Source organism: Mesoplodon mirus (assembly GCF_964341445.2).
Source record: "Mesoplodon mirus genome assembly, chromosome: 1".
Taxonomy (NCBI): Eukaryota; Metazoa; Chordata; class Mammalia; order Artiodactyla; family Ziphiidae; genus Mesoplodon; species Mesoplodon mirus.
The window spans coordinates 17,968,747-17,985,432 of NC_138976.1; the positions used below are offsets into that span (position 1 = coordinate 17,968,747).

The 16,686-nt window shown below is 42.6% G+C and overlaps 1 protein-coding gene across 1 annotated transcript in view; it reads right to left on the reverse strand.

Annotated features, from left to right (window-relative positions):
- PAPPA (pappalysin 1) overlaps positions 1-16,686 on the reverse strand; it is a 255,383-nt gene that overhangs the window by 22,358 nt on the left and 216,339 nt on the right. The window contains exons 20-21 of the mRNA XM_082621426.1: positions 14,109-14,180; positions 9,053-9,151 (exon numbers count right to left, since the gene is read on the reverse strand). Coding sequence (XP_082477552.1) covers positions 9,053-9,151; positions 14,109-14,180 — 171 coding nt within the window. The remainder of the gene's footprint in view (positions 1-9,052; positions 9,152-14,108; positions 14,181-16,686) is intronic.

A 16,686-nucleotide genomic window follows, 5' to 3' on the forward strand; every position in this document is an offset into this window, starting at 1 on the left:
ACCAAAGGTGAAATGTGGGGGGAAGCAATAAATCAGGAGCTTGGGATGAACACACACACATTACTATATATAAGACAGATAACCAACAAGGACCTACTGTATAGCACAGTGAACTCTATGCAATATTCTGTGATAACCTATATGAGAAAAGAATCTAAAAAAGAATGAATATATGTATATGTATAACTGAATCGCTTTGCTGTACACATGAAACTAATACAACCTTGTAAATCAACCTTGCCAATAAAATTAAAATATTACAAAAATGCTCACACCTTTTATCCTACTCATGTTAATTCCAAGAATCAGTTGTAAATGAATTAGATCTATAAAATATTTCTGTGTAAAGATGTTCATTAGCATCATTATCATTGTGAGAAAATGAAATAACCTAAAAGTTAAAATCAAAGTTGGAGATAAATGATTACATAAATTATTGTACATCACAACCATATACTAAGTATACTAACTATGCACAGCAAAAAATGCAACCAAAGAAGACTGGAGTCAACCAGGAGATACAGTAACAGTTCTCCAATTTGAGTGTGTTTCTTGGGTCTTTCCCTGTTCACCCCTGTATTTTAGAATAGAGCATCTTTCTTGAAGGAACAAATTCTCTTAAGGACGCTACAGTATAAAGGGACTAGGATAGGAAGCCAGGAACCTTGCTCTATTTCTATCACTCACTATGCTACCTTGGACAAATCAATCCTCCTTTACGGGCCTCAGAGCCCCCATTAAGGAAACAAAAAGTTGGGACTAGATCATCACAGAGCCTATAGCCAAAATGACTGTGATTCTTTGCCCTTCACATCTCAAAACCAGTTTCCCCTCTTTAAAATGAGAGATAAGGTCAAATGTTTTTTCAGCTTAGAATATATATGAATATAAAAATAGAAATAGTTCAGAGACCTTCAAGATGATGGAGAAGTAAGACGTGAAGATCACCTTCCTCCCCACAAATACATCAGAAATACATCTACATGTGGAACAACTCCTACAGAACACCTACTGAATGCTGGCAGAAGACCTCAGACTTCCCAAAAGGCAAGAAACTCCCCACGTACCTGGGTAGGGCAAAAGAAAAAAGAAAAAACAGAGACAAAAGGATAGGGATGGGACCTGCACCAGTGGGAGGGAGCTGTGAAGGAGGAAAAGTTTCCACATACTAGGAAGGCCCTTCACTGGTGGAGACGGCAGGGGGTGGGGACAGGGTGTTGGGGGGGGGAAGCTTCCGAGCCAAGGAGGAGAGCGCAGCAACAGGGGTGCAAAGGGCAAAGCAGAGAGATTCCGGCACAGAGGATCAGTACTGACCAGCACTCACCAGCCTGAGGGGCTTGTCTGCTCACCTGCCAGGGCGGGTGGAGGCTGGGAGCTGAGGCTCGGGCTTCAGAGGTCAGATCCCAGGGAAAGGACTGGGGTTGGCAGCGTGAACACAGCCTGAAGGGGCTAGTGTGCCACAGCTAGCCAGAGGGAGTCCGGGAAAAAACCTGGACCTGCCTAAGAGGCAAGAGACCATTGTTTCAGGGTGCGCGAGGAGAGGGGATTCAGAGCACCACCTAAACAAGCTCCAGAGACGGGCACGAGCCGCGGCTATCAGCATGGACACCAGACACAGTCATGACATGCTAAGGCTGCTGCTGCCGCCACCAAGAAGCCTGTGTGCAAGCACAGATCCCTATCCACACCTCCCATCCCAGGAGCCTGTGCAGCCCGCCACTGCCAGGGTCCCGTGATCCAGGGACAACTTCCCCGGGAGAACACAAGGTGCACCTCAGACTGGTGCAACATCATGCCAGCTTCTGCTGCTGCAGGCTCACCCCGCATTCTGTACCCCTACCTCACCCGGCCTGAGTTAGCCAGAGACCCCTCATCAGCTGCTCCTTTAACCCCGTCCTGTCTGGGCGGGAACAGACGCCCTCAGGCGACCTACACGCAGAGGCAGGGCCAAAACCAAAGCTGAACCCAGGAGCTGTGCGAACAAAGAAGAGAAAGGGAAATCTCTCCCAGCAGCCTCAGGAGCAGTGGATTAAATCTCCACAATCAACTTGACGTACCCTGCATCTCTGGAATATCTGAATAGACAACGAATCATCCCAAAACTGAGGCAGTGGACTTTAGGAGCTACTGTAGACTTGGGGTTTGCTTTCTGCATCTAATTTTTTTCTGGTTTTACATTTATCTTAGTTTAGTATTTAGAGTTTATTATCATTGGTAGATTTGTTTACTGATTTCGTTGCTCTCTTCCTCCTTTTATATATATATATATATTTTTCTTTTTCCTTTTTCTCTTTTTGTGAGTGTGTATGTGTATGCTTCTTTGTGCAATTTTGTCTGTATAGCTTTGCTTCTACCATTTGTCCTAGGATTCTGTCTGTCTGTTGTTTTGGGTTTTTTTTTTTTTGTATAGTTTTTAGCACTTGTTAACATTTTTGGATTTGTTTTTTGGTTTGGTTCCTCTTTTTTTAATTACTTTTTAATTTTTTTTACAATTAAAAATTTTTTTATGTTAATAACTTTATTTTATTTATTTTTATTTATTTATTTTTCTCCCTTTTCTTCTGAGCTGTGTGACTGACAGGGTCTTGGTGCTCAGGCCTGTGTCTCTGAGGTGGGAGAGCAAAGTTCAGGATATTGGTCCACCAGAGACCTCCTGGCTCCACATAATATCAAATGGCAAAAGCTCTCCCAGAGATCTCCATCTCAACGCTAAGACCCAGCTCCACTCAATGACCAGCAAGCTACAGTGCTGGACACCCTATGCCAAACAACTAGTAAGATAGGAACACAACCCCACCCATTAGCAGAGAGGCTGCCTAAAATCATAATAAGATCACAGACACCCCCAAACACATCACCAGATGCAGTCCTGCCCACAGAAAGACAAGATCCAGCTTCATCCACCAGAACACAGGCACCAGCCCCCTCCACCAGGAAGCCTACAAAACCCACTGTACCAACCATACTCACTGGGGGCAGACACCATAAACAATGGGAACTACAAACCTGCAGCCTGTGAAAAGGAGACCTCAAACACAGTAAGTTAAGCAAAATGAGAAGACAGAGAAATACACAGCAGATGAAGGAGCTAGGTAAAAACCCACCAGACCATACAAATGAAGAGGAAATAGGCAGTCTACCTGAAAAAGAATTCAGAGGAATGATAGTAAAGATGATCCAAAATCTTGGAAAAAGAATGGAGAAAATACAAGAAACGTTTAACTAGGACCTAGAAGAACTAAACAATGATGACCAACACAATAAATGAAGTTAAAAATTCTCTAGAAGGAATCAATAGCAGAATAACTGAGGCAGAAGAATGGATAAGTGACCTGGAAGATAAAATACTGGAAATAACTAACACAGAGCAGAATAAAGAAAAAAGAATGAAAAGAATTGAGGACAGTCACAGAGACCTCTGGGACAACATTACACGCACCAACATTCGAATTACAGTGGTCTCAGAAGAAGAAGAGAAAAAGAAAGGGACTGAGAAAATATTAGAAGAGATTATAGCTGAAAACTTCCCTAATATGGGAAAGGAAATAGTCAATCAAGGGCAGGAAGCACAGAGAGCCCCATATAGGATAAATCCAAGAAGAAACACGCCAAGACACATATTAATCAAACTATCAAAAACTAAATACAAAGAAAAAATATTGAAAGCAGCAAAGGAAAAACAACAAATAACATACTAGGGAATCCCCATAAGGTTAACAGCTGATCTTTCAGCAGAAAATCTGCAAACCAGAAGGGAGTAGCAGGACATATTTAAAGTGATGATAGGGAAAAACCTACAACCAAGATTACTCTACCCATCAAGGATCTCATTCAGATTCGACAGAGAAATTAAAACCTTTACAGACAAGCAAAAGTTAAGAGAATTCAGCACCACCAAACCAGCTTTACAACAAATGCTAAAGGAACTTCTCCAGGCAAGAAACACAAGAGAAGGAAAAGACCTACAATAACAAACCCAAAACAATTAAGAAAATAGTAATAGGAACATACATATCGATAACTACCTTAAATGTAAATGGATTAAATACTCCAACCAAAAGACACCGGTCTGCTGAATGGATACAAAAACAAGACCTGTATATATGGTATCTACAGGAGACCCACTTCAGACCTAGGGACACATACAGACTGAAAGTGAGGGGATGGAAAAAGATATTCCATGCAAATGGAAAACAAAAGAAAGCTGGAGTAGCAATTCTCATATCAGATAAGATAGACTTTAAAATAGAGACTATTACAAGAGACAAAGAAGGACACTACATAATGATCAAGAGATCAATCCAAGAAGAAGATATAACAATTATAAATATTAATGGCCCCAACACAGGAGCACCTCAATACATAAGGCAAATGCTAACAGCCATAAAAGGAGAAATCGACAGTAACACAATCATAGTAGGGGACTTTAACACCCCAATTTCACCAATGGACAGATGATCCAAAATGAAAATAAATAAGGAAACACAAGCTTTATATGATACATTAAATAAGATGGACTTAATTGATATTTATAGGACATTCCATCCAAAAACAACAGAATACACTTTCTTCTCAAGTGCTCATGGAACATTCTCCAGGATAGATCACATCTTGGGTCACAAATCAAGCCTTGGTAAATTTAAGAAAATTGAAATTGTATCAAGTAACTTTTCTGACCACAACGCTATGAGACTAGATATCAATTAAAGGAAAACACCTGTAAAACATATAAACACATGGAGGCTAAACAATACACTACTAAATGACCAAGAGATCACTGAAAAAATCAAAGAGGAAATCAAAAAATACCCCAAAACAAATGACAATGAAAACACGATGCCCAAAAACCTATGGGATGCAGCAAAAGCAGTTCTAACAGGGAAGTGTATAGCAGTACAATCTTACCTCAAGAAACAAGAAACGTCTCAAACAAACTAACCTTACACCTAAAGCAATTAGAGAAAGAAGAACAACAACAACAACAACAAAAAAACCCCCAAAGTTAGCAGAAGGCAAGAGATCATAAAGATCAGATCAGAAATAAATGAAAAAGAAATGAAGGAAACAATAGTAAGATCAATAAAACTAAAAGCTTGTTCTTTGAGAAGATAAACAAAATTGATAAACCATTAGCCAGACTCATCAAGAAAAAAAGGGAGAAGACTCAAATCTATAGAATTAGAAATGAAAAAGGAGACGTAACAACTGACAATGCAGAAATACAAAAGATCATGAGAGATTACTACAAGCAACTCTATGCCAATAAAATGGACAACCTGGAAGAAATGGACAAATTCTTAGAAATGCACAACCTGCCAAAACTGAATCAGGAAGAAATAGAAAATATGAACAGACCAATCACAAGCACTGAAATTCAAACTGTGATTAAAAATCTTCCAACAAACAAAAGCCCAGGACCAGATGGCTTCACAGGCGAATTCTATCAAACATTTAGAGAAGAGCTAACACCTATCCTCAAACTCTTCCAAAATATAGCAGAGGGAGGAACACTCCCAAACTCATTCTATGAGGCCACCATCACCCTGACACCAAAAGCAGACAAAGATGTCACAAAGAAAGAAAACTACAGGCCAATATCACTGGTGAACATAGATGCAAAAATCCTCAACAAACTACTAGCAAACAGAATCCAACAGCACATTAAACGGGTCATACACCATGATCAAGTGGGGTTTATCCCAGGAATGCAAGGATTCCTCAATATACGCAAATCAATGTGATAAACCATATTAACAAACTGAAGGAGAAAAACCATATGATTATCTCAATAGATGCAGAAAAAGCTTTCGACAAAATTCAACACCCATTTATGATAAAAAACCTTCCAGAAAGTAGGCATAGAGGGAACTTGCCTCAACATAATAAAGGCCATATATGACAAACCCACAGCCAACATCGTCCTCAGTGGTGAAAAACTGAAACCATTTCCACTAAGATCAGGAACAAGACAAGGCTGTCCACTCTCACTACTATTATTCAACACAGTTCCAAGGTTTTGGAACTTTCAGCCAGAGCAATCAGAGAAGAAAAAGAAATAAAAGGAATCCAAATCAGAAAAGAAGAAGTAAAGCTATAAGTGTTTGCAGATGACATGATACTATACATGGATAATCCTAAAGATGCTACCAGAAAACTACTAGAGCTAATCAAAGAATTTGGTAAAGTAGCAGGATACAAAATTAATGCACAGAAATCTCTTGCATTCCTATACACTAATGATGAAAAATCTGAAAGAGAAATTAAGGAAACACTTGCATTTACCATTGCAACAAAAAGAATAAAATACCTAGGAATAAACCTACCTAAGGAGACAAAAGACCTGTATGCAGAAAACAATAAGACACTGATGAAAGAAATTAAACATGATACAAACAGATGGAGAGATATACCATGTTCTTGGAGTGGAAGAATCAACATTATGAAAATGACTATACTACCCAAAGCAATCTACGGATTCAATGCAATCCTTATCAAACTACCAATGGCATTTTTCACAGAAGTAGAACAAAAAATTTCACAATTTGTATGAAAACATAAAAGACCCCGAATACCCAAAGCAATCTTGAGCAAGAAAAACAGAGCCGGAGGAATCAGGCTCCCAGACTTCAGACTACACTACAAAGCCACAGTAATCAAGGCAGTATAGTACTGGCACAAAAACAGAAATATAGATCAATGAAACAGTATAGAAAGCCCAGAGAATTACCCATGCACATATAGTCACCTTATTTTTGATAAAGGAGGTAAGAGTATACAATGGAGAAAAGACAGCCTCTTCAATAAGTGGTGCTGGGAAAACTGGACAGCTACATGTAAAAGAATGAAATTAGAACATGCCCTAACACCATATACAAAAATAAACTCAAAATGGATTAAAGACCTAAATGTAAGGCCAGACACTATAAAACCCTTAGAGGAAAACACAGGCAGAACGCTCTATGACATAAATCACAGCAAGATCCTTTTTGACCCACCTCCTAGGGAAATGGAAATAAAAACAAAAATAAATAAATGGGACCAATGAAACTTAAAAGCTTTTGCACAGCAAAGGAAACCATAAACAAGACCAAAAGACAACCCTCAGAATGGGAGAAAATAGTTGCAAATGAAGCAACTGACAAAGGATCAATCTCCAAAATTTACAAGCAGCTCATGCAGCTCAACATCAAAAAAACAAACAACCCAATCCAAAAATGGGCAGAAGACCTAAACAGACACTTCTCAAAGAAGATATACAGATTGCCAACAAACACATGAAAGAATGCTCAACATCACTAATCATTAGAGAAATGCACATCAAAAGTACAATGAGGTATCACCTCACACCAGTCAGAATGGCCATCATCAAAAAATCTACAAACAATAAATGCTGGAGAGGGTGTGATTACATTCCCACTGTTGGTGGGAATGTAAATTGATACAGCCACTATGGAGAACAGTATGGAGGTTCCTTAAAAAACTACAAATAGAACTACCATACGACCCAGCAATCCCACTACTGGGCATATTCCCTGAGAAGACCATGGTTCAAAAAGAGTCATGTACCACAGTGTCCATTGCAGCTCTATTTACAGTAGCCAGGACATGGAAGCAACCTAAGTGTCCATCAACAGATGAATCGATAAAGAAGATGTGGCACATATATACAATGGAATATTACTCAGTTATAAAAAGAAACGAAATTGAGCCATTTGTAGTGAGGTGGGTGGACCTAGAGTCTGTCATACAGAGTGAAGTAAATCAGAAAGAGGAAAACAAATACCGTATGCTAGCACATATATATGGAATCTAAAAAAAACAAAAAGGTCCTGAAGAACCTAGGGGTAGGACAGGAATAAAGACACAGACTTAGTAGAGAATGGACTTGAGGACATGGGGAGGGGGAAGGGTAAGCTGAGACGAAATGAGAGAGTGGCATGGACATATATACACTACCAAACGTAAAATAGATAGCTAGTGGGAAGCAGCTGCAGGGCACAGGGAGATCAGTTCAGTGCTTTGTGACCACCTAGAGGGGTGGGACAGGGAGGGTGGGACGGAGACACAAGAGCGAGGGGATATGGGGATATATGTATACATATAGCTGATTCACTTTGTTATACAGTAGCAACTAACAGAACATTGTAAAGCAATTATACTCCACTAAAGATGTGAAAAGAAAAGAAAAGAAAGAAGAAGAAGTAGCCCCCCGTGCGCTCGTTCGTCACAGGAAATACTTTTCAACTCACATTGGCCAGGTTGGCCACCTCTCTCCCAACTCTTGGCTCGGGCCCCAAACTCTGGTCCCAGCTCTCATCAGGAGGAAAGTGGAGGTGGCCACTCTTCTGTGGGTGGGTGAGATGCATCTCAGCTGGATGTTCCAGTTTCACTATAAATACTCGAATCACTCCTGTAACATCCTAATACACTAAGGAAGACAATGGCAACCAAGACCACACCCCCTAATTCTCCAGGTATAAACAACAAAAGAGATTATAAAATGCTTACAGGCCATAACTGACCTCGCTGGGAATGTCCCATCTTCCCTCTTCTCCTAGACTTTAGCCATACCCCCTGAACGTGTGTGTTCTCTCTCGGATTTTACATGCCAGTCTCCTGCCCCAGACACTTCTCCTGGCCACCTCTCTGCCCCTTCTCCTCATCCCTCAAGTTTCAGCGTTGATGCAAATCCCTCTGCAGAGCTTTCTCCAACCCTTTGCCTGGGCCCTCAGAGAACTCAGTCTTTTCCTTTAAAAAGTATTGCACTTTAGTTTGTCTGCTTCCATAGCTGACTCTAAGCTTTGAGGACAAGGGACTACATCTACAAAGATCATTCATGAACCTCCACATCTAGTTCAGGGATTAGCACATGATCCTAGCTCAACTACTGACTAAAAGAATGAAAAATACAATGGAACGTAATACAATAAAGCTTGTAGGTGAGTGTTGACACAACCAGGGCAATGGGTTGTCTAGCACATGGGGGAGATCCTGGCCCAGTAAGCTGGAGAGGCCTGCATAGGTGGCTGCAGAGGGGGGCACGCTGGCCTACCTTTTTGGTCTTCACTGTAGAAGCGCAGCAATCCCCACCGTCATAGTTGCAGAAAGCTCGGTTGTTGATGGCATCACAGTAATTGTCTCCCATGAAGGGCTGTACATGAGGAGAGAGGCAGGAAGGAAAGGAGGCCTGGTTAGCATCCTGGAGTAAACGGGGGCTGGCCTCTGTAGATATTTAGCTGTATCTCATCTTCTCACAAACCTCCACAGTCAGCCTACCTGGCTTCAAATCCCTATACCCTTCTGGACAAATTACCAGTCCTAACATTTTTTTTTTTTTGGCTGTGTTGGGTCTTCGTTGCTGCATGCGGGCTTCTCATTGCAGTGGCTTCTCTTATTGCAGAGCAGAGGCTCTAGGAGCACAGGCTTTGGTAGTTGTGGCTCACGGGCTCTAGAGCGCAGGCTCAGTAGTTGTGGCGCACGGGCTTAGTTGCTCTGCGGCATGTGGGATCTTCCCGGACCAGGACTCGAACCCGTGTCCCCTGCATTGGCAGGCGGATTCTTAACCACTGTGCCACCAGGGAAGCCCACTTCTACCATTTTTAGAGACTCTTTTATCTAGCCAAGTTTTTCCCAACTAAACTATGGTTATGCTAGGAGACATACTCTTATATGCTGGGTATGCAAAGGCAGCAGGATAGACCACTGTGTCCTCCTGAAGCAGGGGGCTCATTTCACTTGAAGAAATGGTAAGAAAATTTGAGCCCCCTTTCCCCCACTTTTCCTGGTAGTAGGTAACTACAAACACAATTTACAATAAATATATATGCAAATATATTAGGAAGCTGAATGTAAACTACTCAAGAATTGTAAAGACTGAACGTAAGAATCCATAGGAACTTGGCATGATGGTTGGTGTATGATTATGGGTGCTTTCTTCTCTAACACAGGAGTTCAGATATACTCGATGTCACACACTTTCCATGTTTGCTTTCTTCTGTTCTCAAATAAAACACATAAGGTAGGCATTGCTCTTCCCACTTCACACATGAAGACCCTGAGGCTCACAGCAAGAAAGGGACTTGGCCAAGAGCAACTGGCAGAGGCAGAGTAGTGATTTCAATCTAAGTTGGTTTCTCACCTTTCTTTACCCTTCTAGGCTATACTAAGCATCTGCTGATTTCTTTCTTTTCTTCCCTGTATTCCTCCAACTCTGTGATGCTTGAAAGATGAGGAGAAGATGATGGAGTTAAATGATTACTGATCTGAACCCAGAGTCATCTTAGGGGAAAGTCAGGGGTCTCTGCAACCCCCCAGCACTTGCATTTCCCACCTGAACACTTAGCATGCTGTCTTCTACAGTTTATGAACCTGTAGTTGGTGCAAGACTGTGAGCTCCTCAAAGACAAGGCCAATATCCGGTTTGTCTCTGTCTCCCAACCGCCTTGGAGTTTAATGCTGGGCACAACTTGGCTCTTAAAGATGTTTTAGGGACAGATCGTAATCGCACTGGTGTAGTGGAAAGGCAGTTGGCAGGGCTTTAGGAAACCTGGGTTCTAGTCTTCCAAACCTCAGCCACTGGTTGGTTACTTGGTAATTTTGACTGAGTGGCTTATCTTCTCTGGGTCTCAGGACTCACAGTGGTGAAATAAAGAGGCAGAATTAGACCACTGATTTCTCAAAGCAATGAACATACCCCTCCCCTCATCAAAGGTAATGTTGTGTGACCCTTTAATATAAAAAGCAGATGAAAGTGAAGCCCCTTTGATTAAAGTTCGGGTTGGGGGTCTCTAATGCTCAGTGACTCGTCGACTTTTTGTGGGCTCCCATGAAAAACCCTTTTGTGGGTTGTTTATGGGGAGAGCCAAGTTCACGAGGAGTCCGTCCTATGTGGCATCCCTGTCTCTGGCATCTATGCTCCAGATTCACAGTCTTTGTGCCCCCAGCTCATGATGCTTGATGCCATTCCATCACTGCCCTATTAGGGTCTAAAAAAGATTTTAGCAAGGCAGGGCCAAGAACAGAGAGAGAGCTGTACTCAACTGTGGGTACACACGCACATGGCCGTGAGCACAGGTGTGACTCTGCCGTCTGACTGCCATAATGAATACGTTACCACATTCGTATTAAAGCAGAGAGGCACAAACAACTAAAGGATAAACCCCTTTGCTCTTTCTGGGCCGTAGAAGATTTGTCTGTGGGCTCTGTTCCCTATGTTCTTTCTCACATTATATATAAAGACTAATAAAGGAAACCAAATGTCCTTTTTTAAAAAAATAAATAAATAAAAGGAACTGGCTTGGTAAAGGAGTAGCTGGAGAAGAAGAGGAGGAAGAAAAATAAAAAAGATTCTTTTTTTTATTTGGTCACTGAACAATATCTCGTCTCATTACTAGCTACTTTCTTCTCTGTGCCCTTTCCTGCTGCCATATCCATGCATCCATCCTCCCATCTATCCATCCACCTTCTCTTTAACCCTATCTATTGAATGCCTACTATGTGTTACACATTGTGCTAAAAAAAACCAAAAAGGATGTAATAGTGAGTCAATATAGACAGAGCTCCTGCTACTTTAAGACCTTACATTCTAGTAAGGAGGCAGACTTTATTCAAATGATCACTTATCCTATTGGCCAATTTCAACTCTGATAAGAGTTATAGAGGAAAGGTATGTGATGCTGTTACAGTTAAGAGTAGGAGGATGTGACCTAATCAGAGGGCTCCATGCAGAAGTCCCTGAGGAGAGGACGTTTCAGCTGACATGATGAGTAGGAGTTAATTAGGTGGGGGGTGGAGAAGGGAGACTTTCTAGAGGGAGAGAATAACATGTGAAAAGCTCTACAGCCTAGAGATTGCTCCCGTCTCTGGTATTTCTTATGCTGCTACTTCTACTAATAGTGTGTTTTGGAAAACAATTCATCCTTCAAGATCTAGTTCAAACATCACCCCTCCAAAATGTCTTCCCTACAACCCCCGAGATGCCACGTGCTTCTGCAGCTTCTTATACCTGCTTTGGTTATACCTCTTGGTATATCCGTTTAGGATTCTTCTTTAACCGTATCTCTTTTACTATACTGTAAGTTCCTTATGGACAGGGAATGTACGTCATCCATTTTTGTATCTTGGACTTCTTAGCAAAATGCTGGCAATGTGAGCAAAACTTTATTAACTATAGCTTCCTTAAATGTTTATCTAGTAAAATGATGGGTAGATGGATGGTTGGATGGATGGATGAAGGGCAAGAAGATATCCAGATGAGTCAGGGAGAACACAGTAGTTTGCTCTTGACTAAAACCATTGTACTCTCAGTACCTAGGGTAGTGCCGGGCACATAAGAGGCACCCAGCGAAGCTCTGACGAACAAGTAAGTAAATGACTACTTTGAACACAGCTTGGGGCAGAGAGCAGAGGCCTAAAGGGCCCCAAGACCCTTTATCAATCTTGGCTCCTGCAGACATTCCAGGTTGATGGCTCCTCCCTGGACCCAGCAGTTGTATCTCTTCTAAGCATACTTTTCAGCCCCAGATAAGAGAGAAACTATTAGCTCTAAGTTAAGCAGGAAAGGAGACGAGGGGGCACCTGCAAGGGCAAAGGCGATAAGCATCACTGGCAGAGCTCAGAGCCTGACAGGTGTGGGTCTCTTAGGCCTTAGTGCTGAGTCAAAGAAGGGATCGAATTCCGCTGTCACACTGGTTGCCCAGACCGCCGACTCAGCAGAACGAGTGCCCAGGTAATCCAAGCTTCCTTTTTCTGAAATCCTGGACTGATCCAGAGAGATGTAAGGAAGCAACTGCCTCGGGTCCTTGGCTTTGGTTTTGTCACTCCTGCTGAATCTTGAGAGAATGGGAGCTTTTAAAGACTGCAGTGTCCTGTGCCCTGAGAAGATGCCCCTGGGGATTCCCTAACCAATACACAGAAAGAAGTGTGACCCAGGGACTGTCCTGTGACATTTACAGGTCAGGGGACGGTTCATGGGCAGAAGGTGGCCTAGTGGAGGAGAGAAATCACGGGCCTGGAAGTCAGGAGACTTGGGTTCATGCTCTGGCTCTGTGTCTAGTATGCTGTGCAACCTCGGGCCAGTGCATCCCCCCTCTGGCCCTCTTTTTCCAGTCTACACAACAAATGAGGATGGTAGATCGCATTAAGAGCCGTGCCAGTTGGCATTCTGTCAAATGTTAGACCCGGCTGCTGGCTGGGTGTCAGTTTCCCCATCATCTAGAAGAACAGTCTGGTTGTGACAGTTTAATTGAATTTCATCAAATACAAAGTTTTCTAGAGCACAATCTAGTTCTTTTCACCTGGATTTTCCTGAGGGGGGCCTGGGGGCACCACAGAGATTTGGACATCCACCTGGATGTGATTTGGGACCTCCTTTCCATGCCAGCTGAAAAGATTCACAGTGGGCACAGGGGTGCACAGAATGTCTCTGAGTTCCATGGACAGCAGCACGCCCTTGAGAACACAGGTGACATGCCAAGTGCCCTGGCCCTGCCCCTCCCCAAGCCTATCACTGATACCCAGGGACAGAGCTCCAAAATGCCAAGTTCCAAGGAATGGCTCCACTGCCAAGTGAGAGAACTGAAGGGTCAGAGGGGATCTTCCACCTTCAGCTCAGTGGCTAAGTCTAAGGTGTCCAAATGACCTCTGGAGTTGAAGAACGCGTGAATGACAAAGACGTGTGGCAGAAGGAAATTATGTGCAACTAATGGTTGCAGGAAGAGTAGAAATGAAAAAACAGAAACCGCCTCATGTGGTTCTGTAAGAGTTAAATAAGGCAATGTTGGTAAAACGCCGGGCATATTGTAGCTGCTAAATGAATACGGCCTCGGCCCTCCCAACCTCCCTTACAGATGCAATATGATGCTGAACACAGGCTTCGGAGCCAGAAACACCTGGCTTGGAATCCCGACTCTGTTAGCCATTAAATGTATGTTTGAGTGTGTTTGTTGATATCTCTGTGCATCAGTTCCATGACCTATAAAGTGGGATTGCTGATTCCTGTCCAAGAAGTCTGTTAAAGGGATATTTATAGCACTTAGTAGGTACAGTAAATGGAAGTCATGATTAACATAACAATAAGTAATGGTTGTAGCACCATTTGAGGGACTCACCTCGCAGCCTTTGACACAGTGAATCAGAGTAGGGTGAGGGTACCACTTCAGACCAGCTGTGCAGACAACTCTCTGCAGAGAGAGGGAGAAAGAGGTCAGATGGGATTGGGGCTGGCAACACATTCAACCACCCACCCCTCTTCTTGGATCTTCCAAGTCCTGGCCTCACCCTGGCATTTCCACGGAGAATTTGCCCAGGTACCTGCGATAACAGGATCCATTAAGACTAAAATAATGTTTGTGTTCACGGTAGGTGTCACGATTCTGTATTTCCCTGGCAGGAAGAAGGTCTGAGGAGAAGAATTGGGGGACCGAGACATCATCAGAAAGGCACTTCAGAAAATTCCTGGCTGACGTCTGCCCCATGGACAGAGTCGGGGATAAGGTGGGAGGAAGGAGGAAGGGTAGAGTGCGTGTGTGTGCACACGTGAGTGCGTGCACGTGCATGTGTGCGTGCACGTGCGTGTGTGTGGCTACAGCAGGAAGATGGAAGAGTGGTGTGGGACAGGGCTTCCCAAAGTAGGCGCTGAGGACCACTCTAATCACGATCACATGGGAGCACACGGAAAAGGCAGATTCTTCAGCGCCGCCTTGGGTCTAAAGAGTCCGAATCTCTGAGGCCAGGGCCTGGGACTCTGCACGGTAAAAACAAGCCTCCCAGATGATGCTGATACACATTACAGTTTGAGAGCAGTGGCCTGGAGGATGCATGAACTAACCTTTGGTTCGGAACCCTGGAGATGCAGAGAACCCTTTCTGCATCCACCTGCCACCAGGCCATGCGGGCTAGGCTCACGGTTCCTGAGGCTGCCCCCACTCGTATCTCTGTGACTTTGTTCCTGCTGTTCTCCTTCACTGAAAGCCCTTCCTCATCTTGTCCCCTGGAGAATCTTTACTTATCTTTTACATTTCTGTTCAAGACTACCTTCCTCAATACTCTGTCATGGTCTATATGGGAAAAGAATCTCAAGAAGAGTGGATACATGTGTATGTATAACTGATTCACTTTGCTGTACACCTGAAATGATCACAACATTGTAAATCAACTATACCCCAATAAAAATTTAAGAAGAAATACATAATATATAAACTTAGAATTATAAAAGAAAAGACTACCTTCCTTTGTGGTGATTTCCCCAGCCCTCTCAGGCAGAGCTTAAGGTATACATATATGTATTTACTTACAGTCTCCCGTAATAAAATGATAATTATTATTATTATACTAAAATGTATTGAGTGCATTCATGGTGCTAATTACTTTATTCATTATCTTATTTATTGCTCACCACCATGCAGTGGGGTGGGCATTAATCTTGTATCATAAGGAGAATAAATTCCCCAAGCTCCATAGCTGTTAAGCAAGGGAACCAAGATTTGAAACCAAGCAATTGTTTTGGGAAGGATGTAAGGCAGCTCATAACATAAAATCCAACACAATAATTTCTTTTTAAGTGGGTGAAAAAAGAAAGATAAATAAAACTAGGAAGATAAAATAGCATCAGGACTAGGGCTAACATAACAATCTTAGAAGCTCCCTTTTCTATTCTGCCCGAGATGCCTTACTTTTCATGCCATATTACAATGATTTCTTTAAAAAAATAATAAAAGCAAATTAAAATAACCTGGAGGCAAATGCTTAGATTTGCGATGACAGGTAACTGTGCCAGGGAGCAGCCATGGAAGTCTCTATGATCAGGGCTCTCTATGCTGGCTAAATGCCAGTTGATTAATTTTAATTAAGAAATGAACATTCACATGGGCTAGAATGTGGAAAATCCATGTGACCAGCCCACTCTCTCCCCAAGGGCAGACCTATATGGGAGCAAAACTGTAATTAGGTTTCTTGGTGAACTTGGAATCCCGTGACTCCAAGATCTGGCTGGGTTGGGTACCTTTCTTCTCTGCCCCACAGCATCTCTGGTTCACCCTTGGGTTTTCCATGCCTAGAATGGTGCCTGGGACAAGGAAGATGACCAGCAAATATTTATGTTATAAATGAATGGATCCATTTCAAGATAGAGATGACTTTACCAAGGGACAATTATTTTCTTTACCTGTCCTCCTCTCTTCTAGAGCATCAGAAGAGCATTTATGATGCCTAGCAAAGCATCTAGTTTAGAGGACCAGTTTAGTGTAGATTGAATTAATTAAAGATCTTGGACAAACAACTTAATTTGAAGATCTGCCAACCAGTCTCACAATGTGAAATCTACTCTTTAGCCCTTACTGCCTCTGTTGACACTGTCTGCCTTCTCCTAAAACACAAGAAGGTGATGTATGGGACTGAGCAATGAGGCATGACAGACATGGTTGCAATTCTGACTTGAAATTTCCACTCTGAGGTTAGGTTTTCCCATCTGTGAAATGGGTACTGAAACTGTCACAGGCCTGCTGTGATGAAGCACTGAGATAAATGATGTAGAAATGGTCCACCCAGGACTGACTCCTACAGGTAAGAGGGCAGGCCCTGGTTTTAGACATCTGTCTCCCCCCAGATTCAGGACGGAGCACAGCAAACAAACACATATTGACCAAGTGAAGGAATGTGAGAACTCTAGTGTCCCTTCCTTCCAGCTCG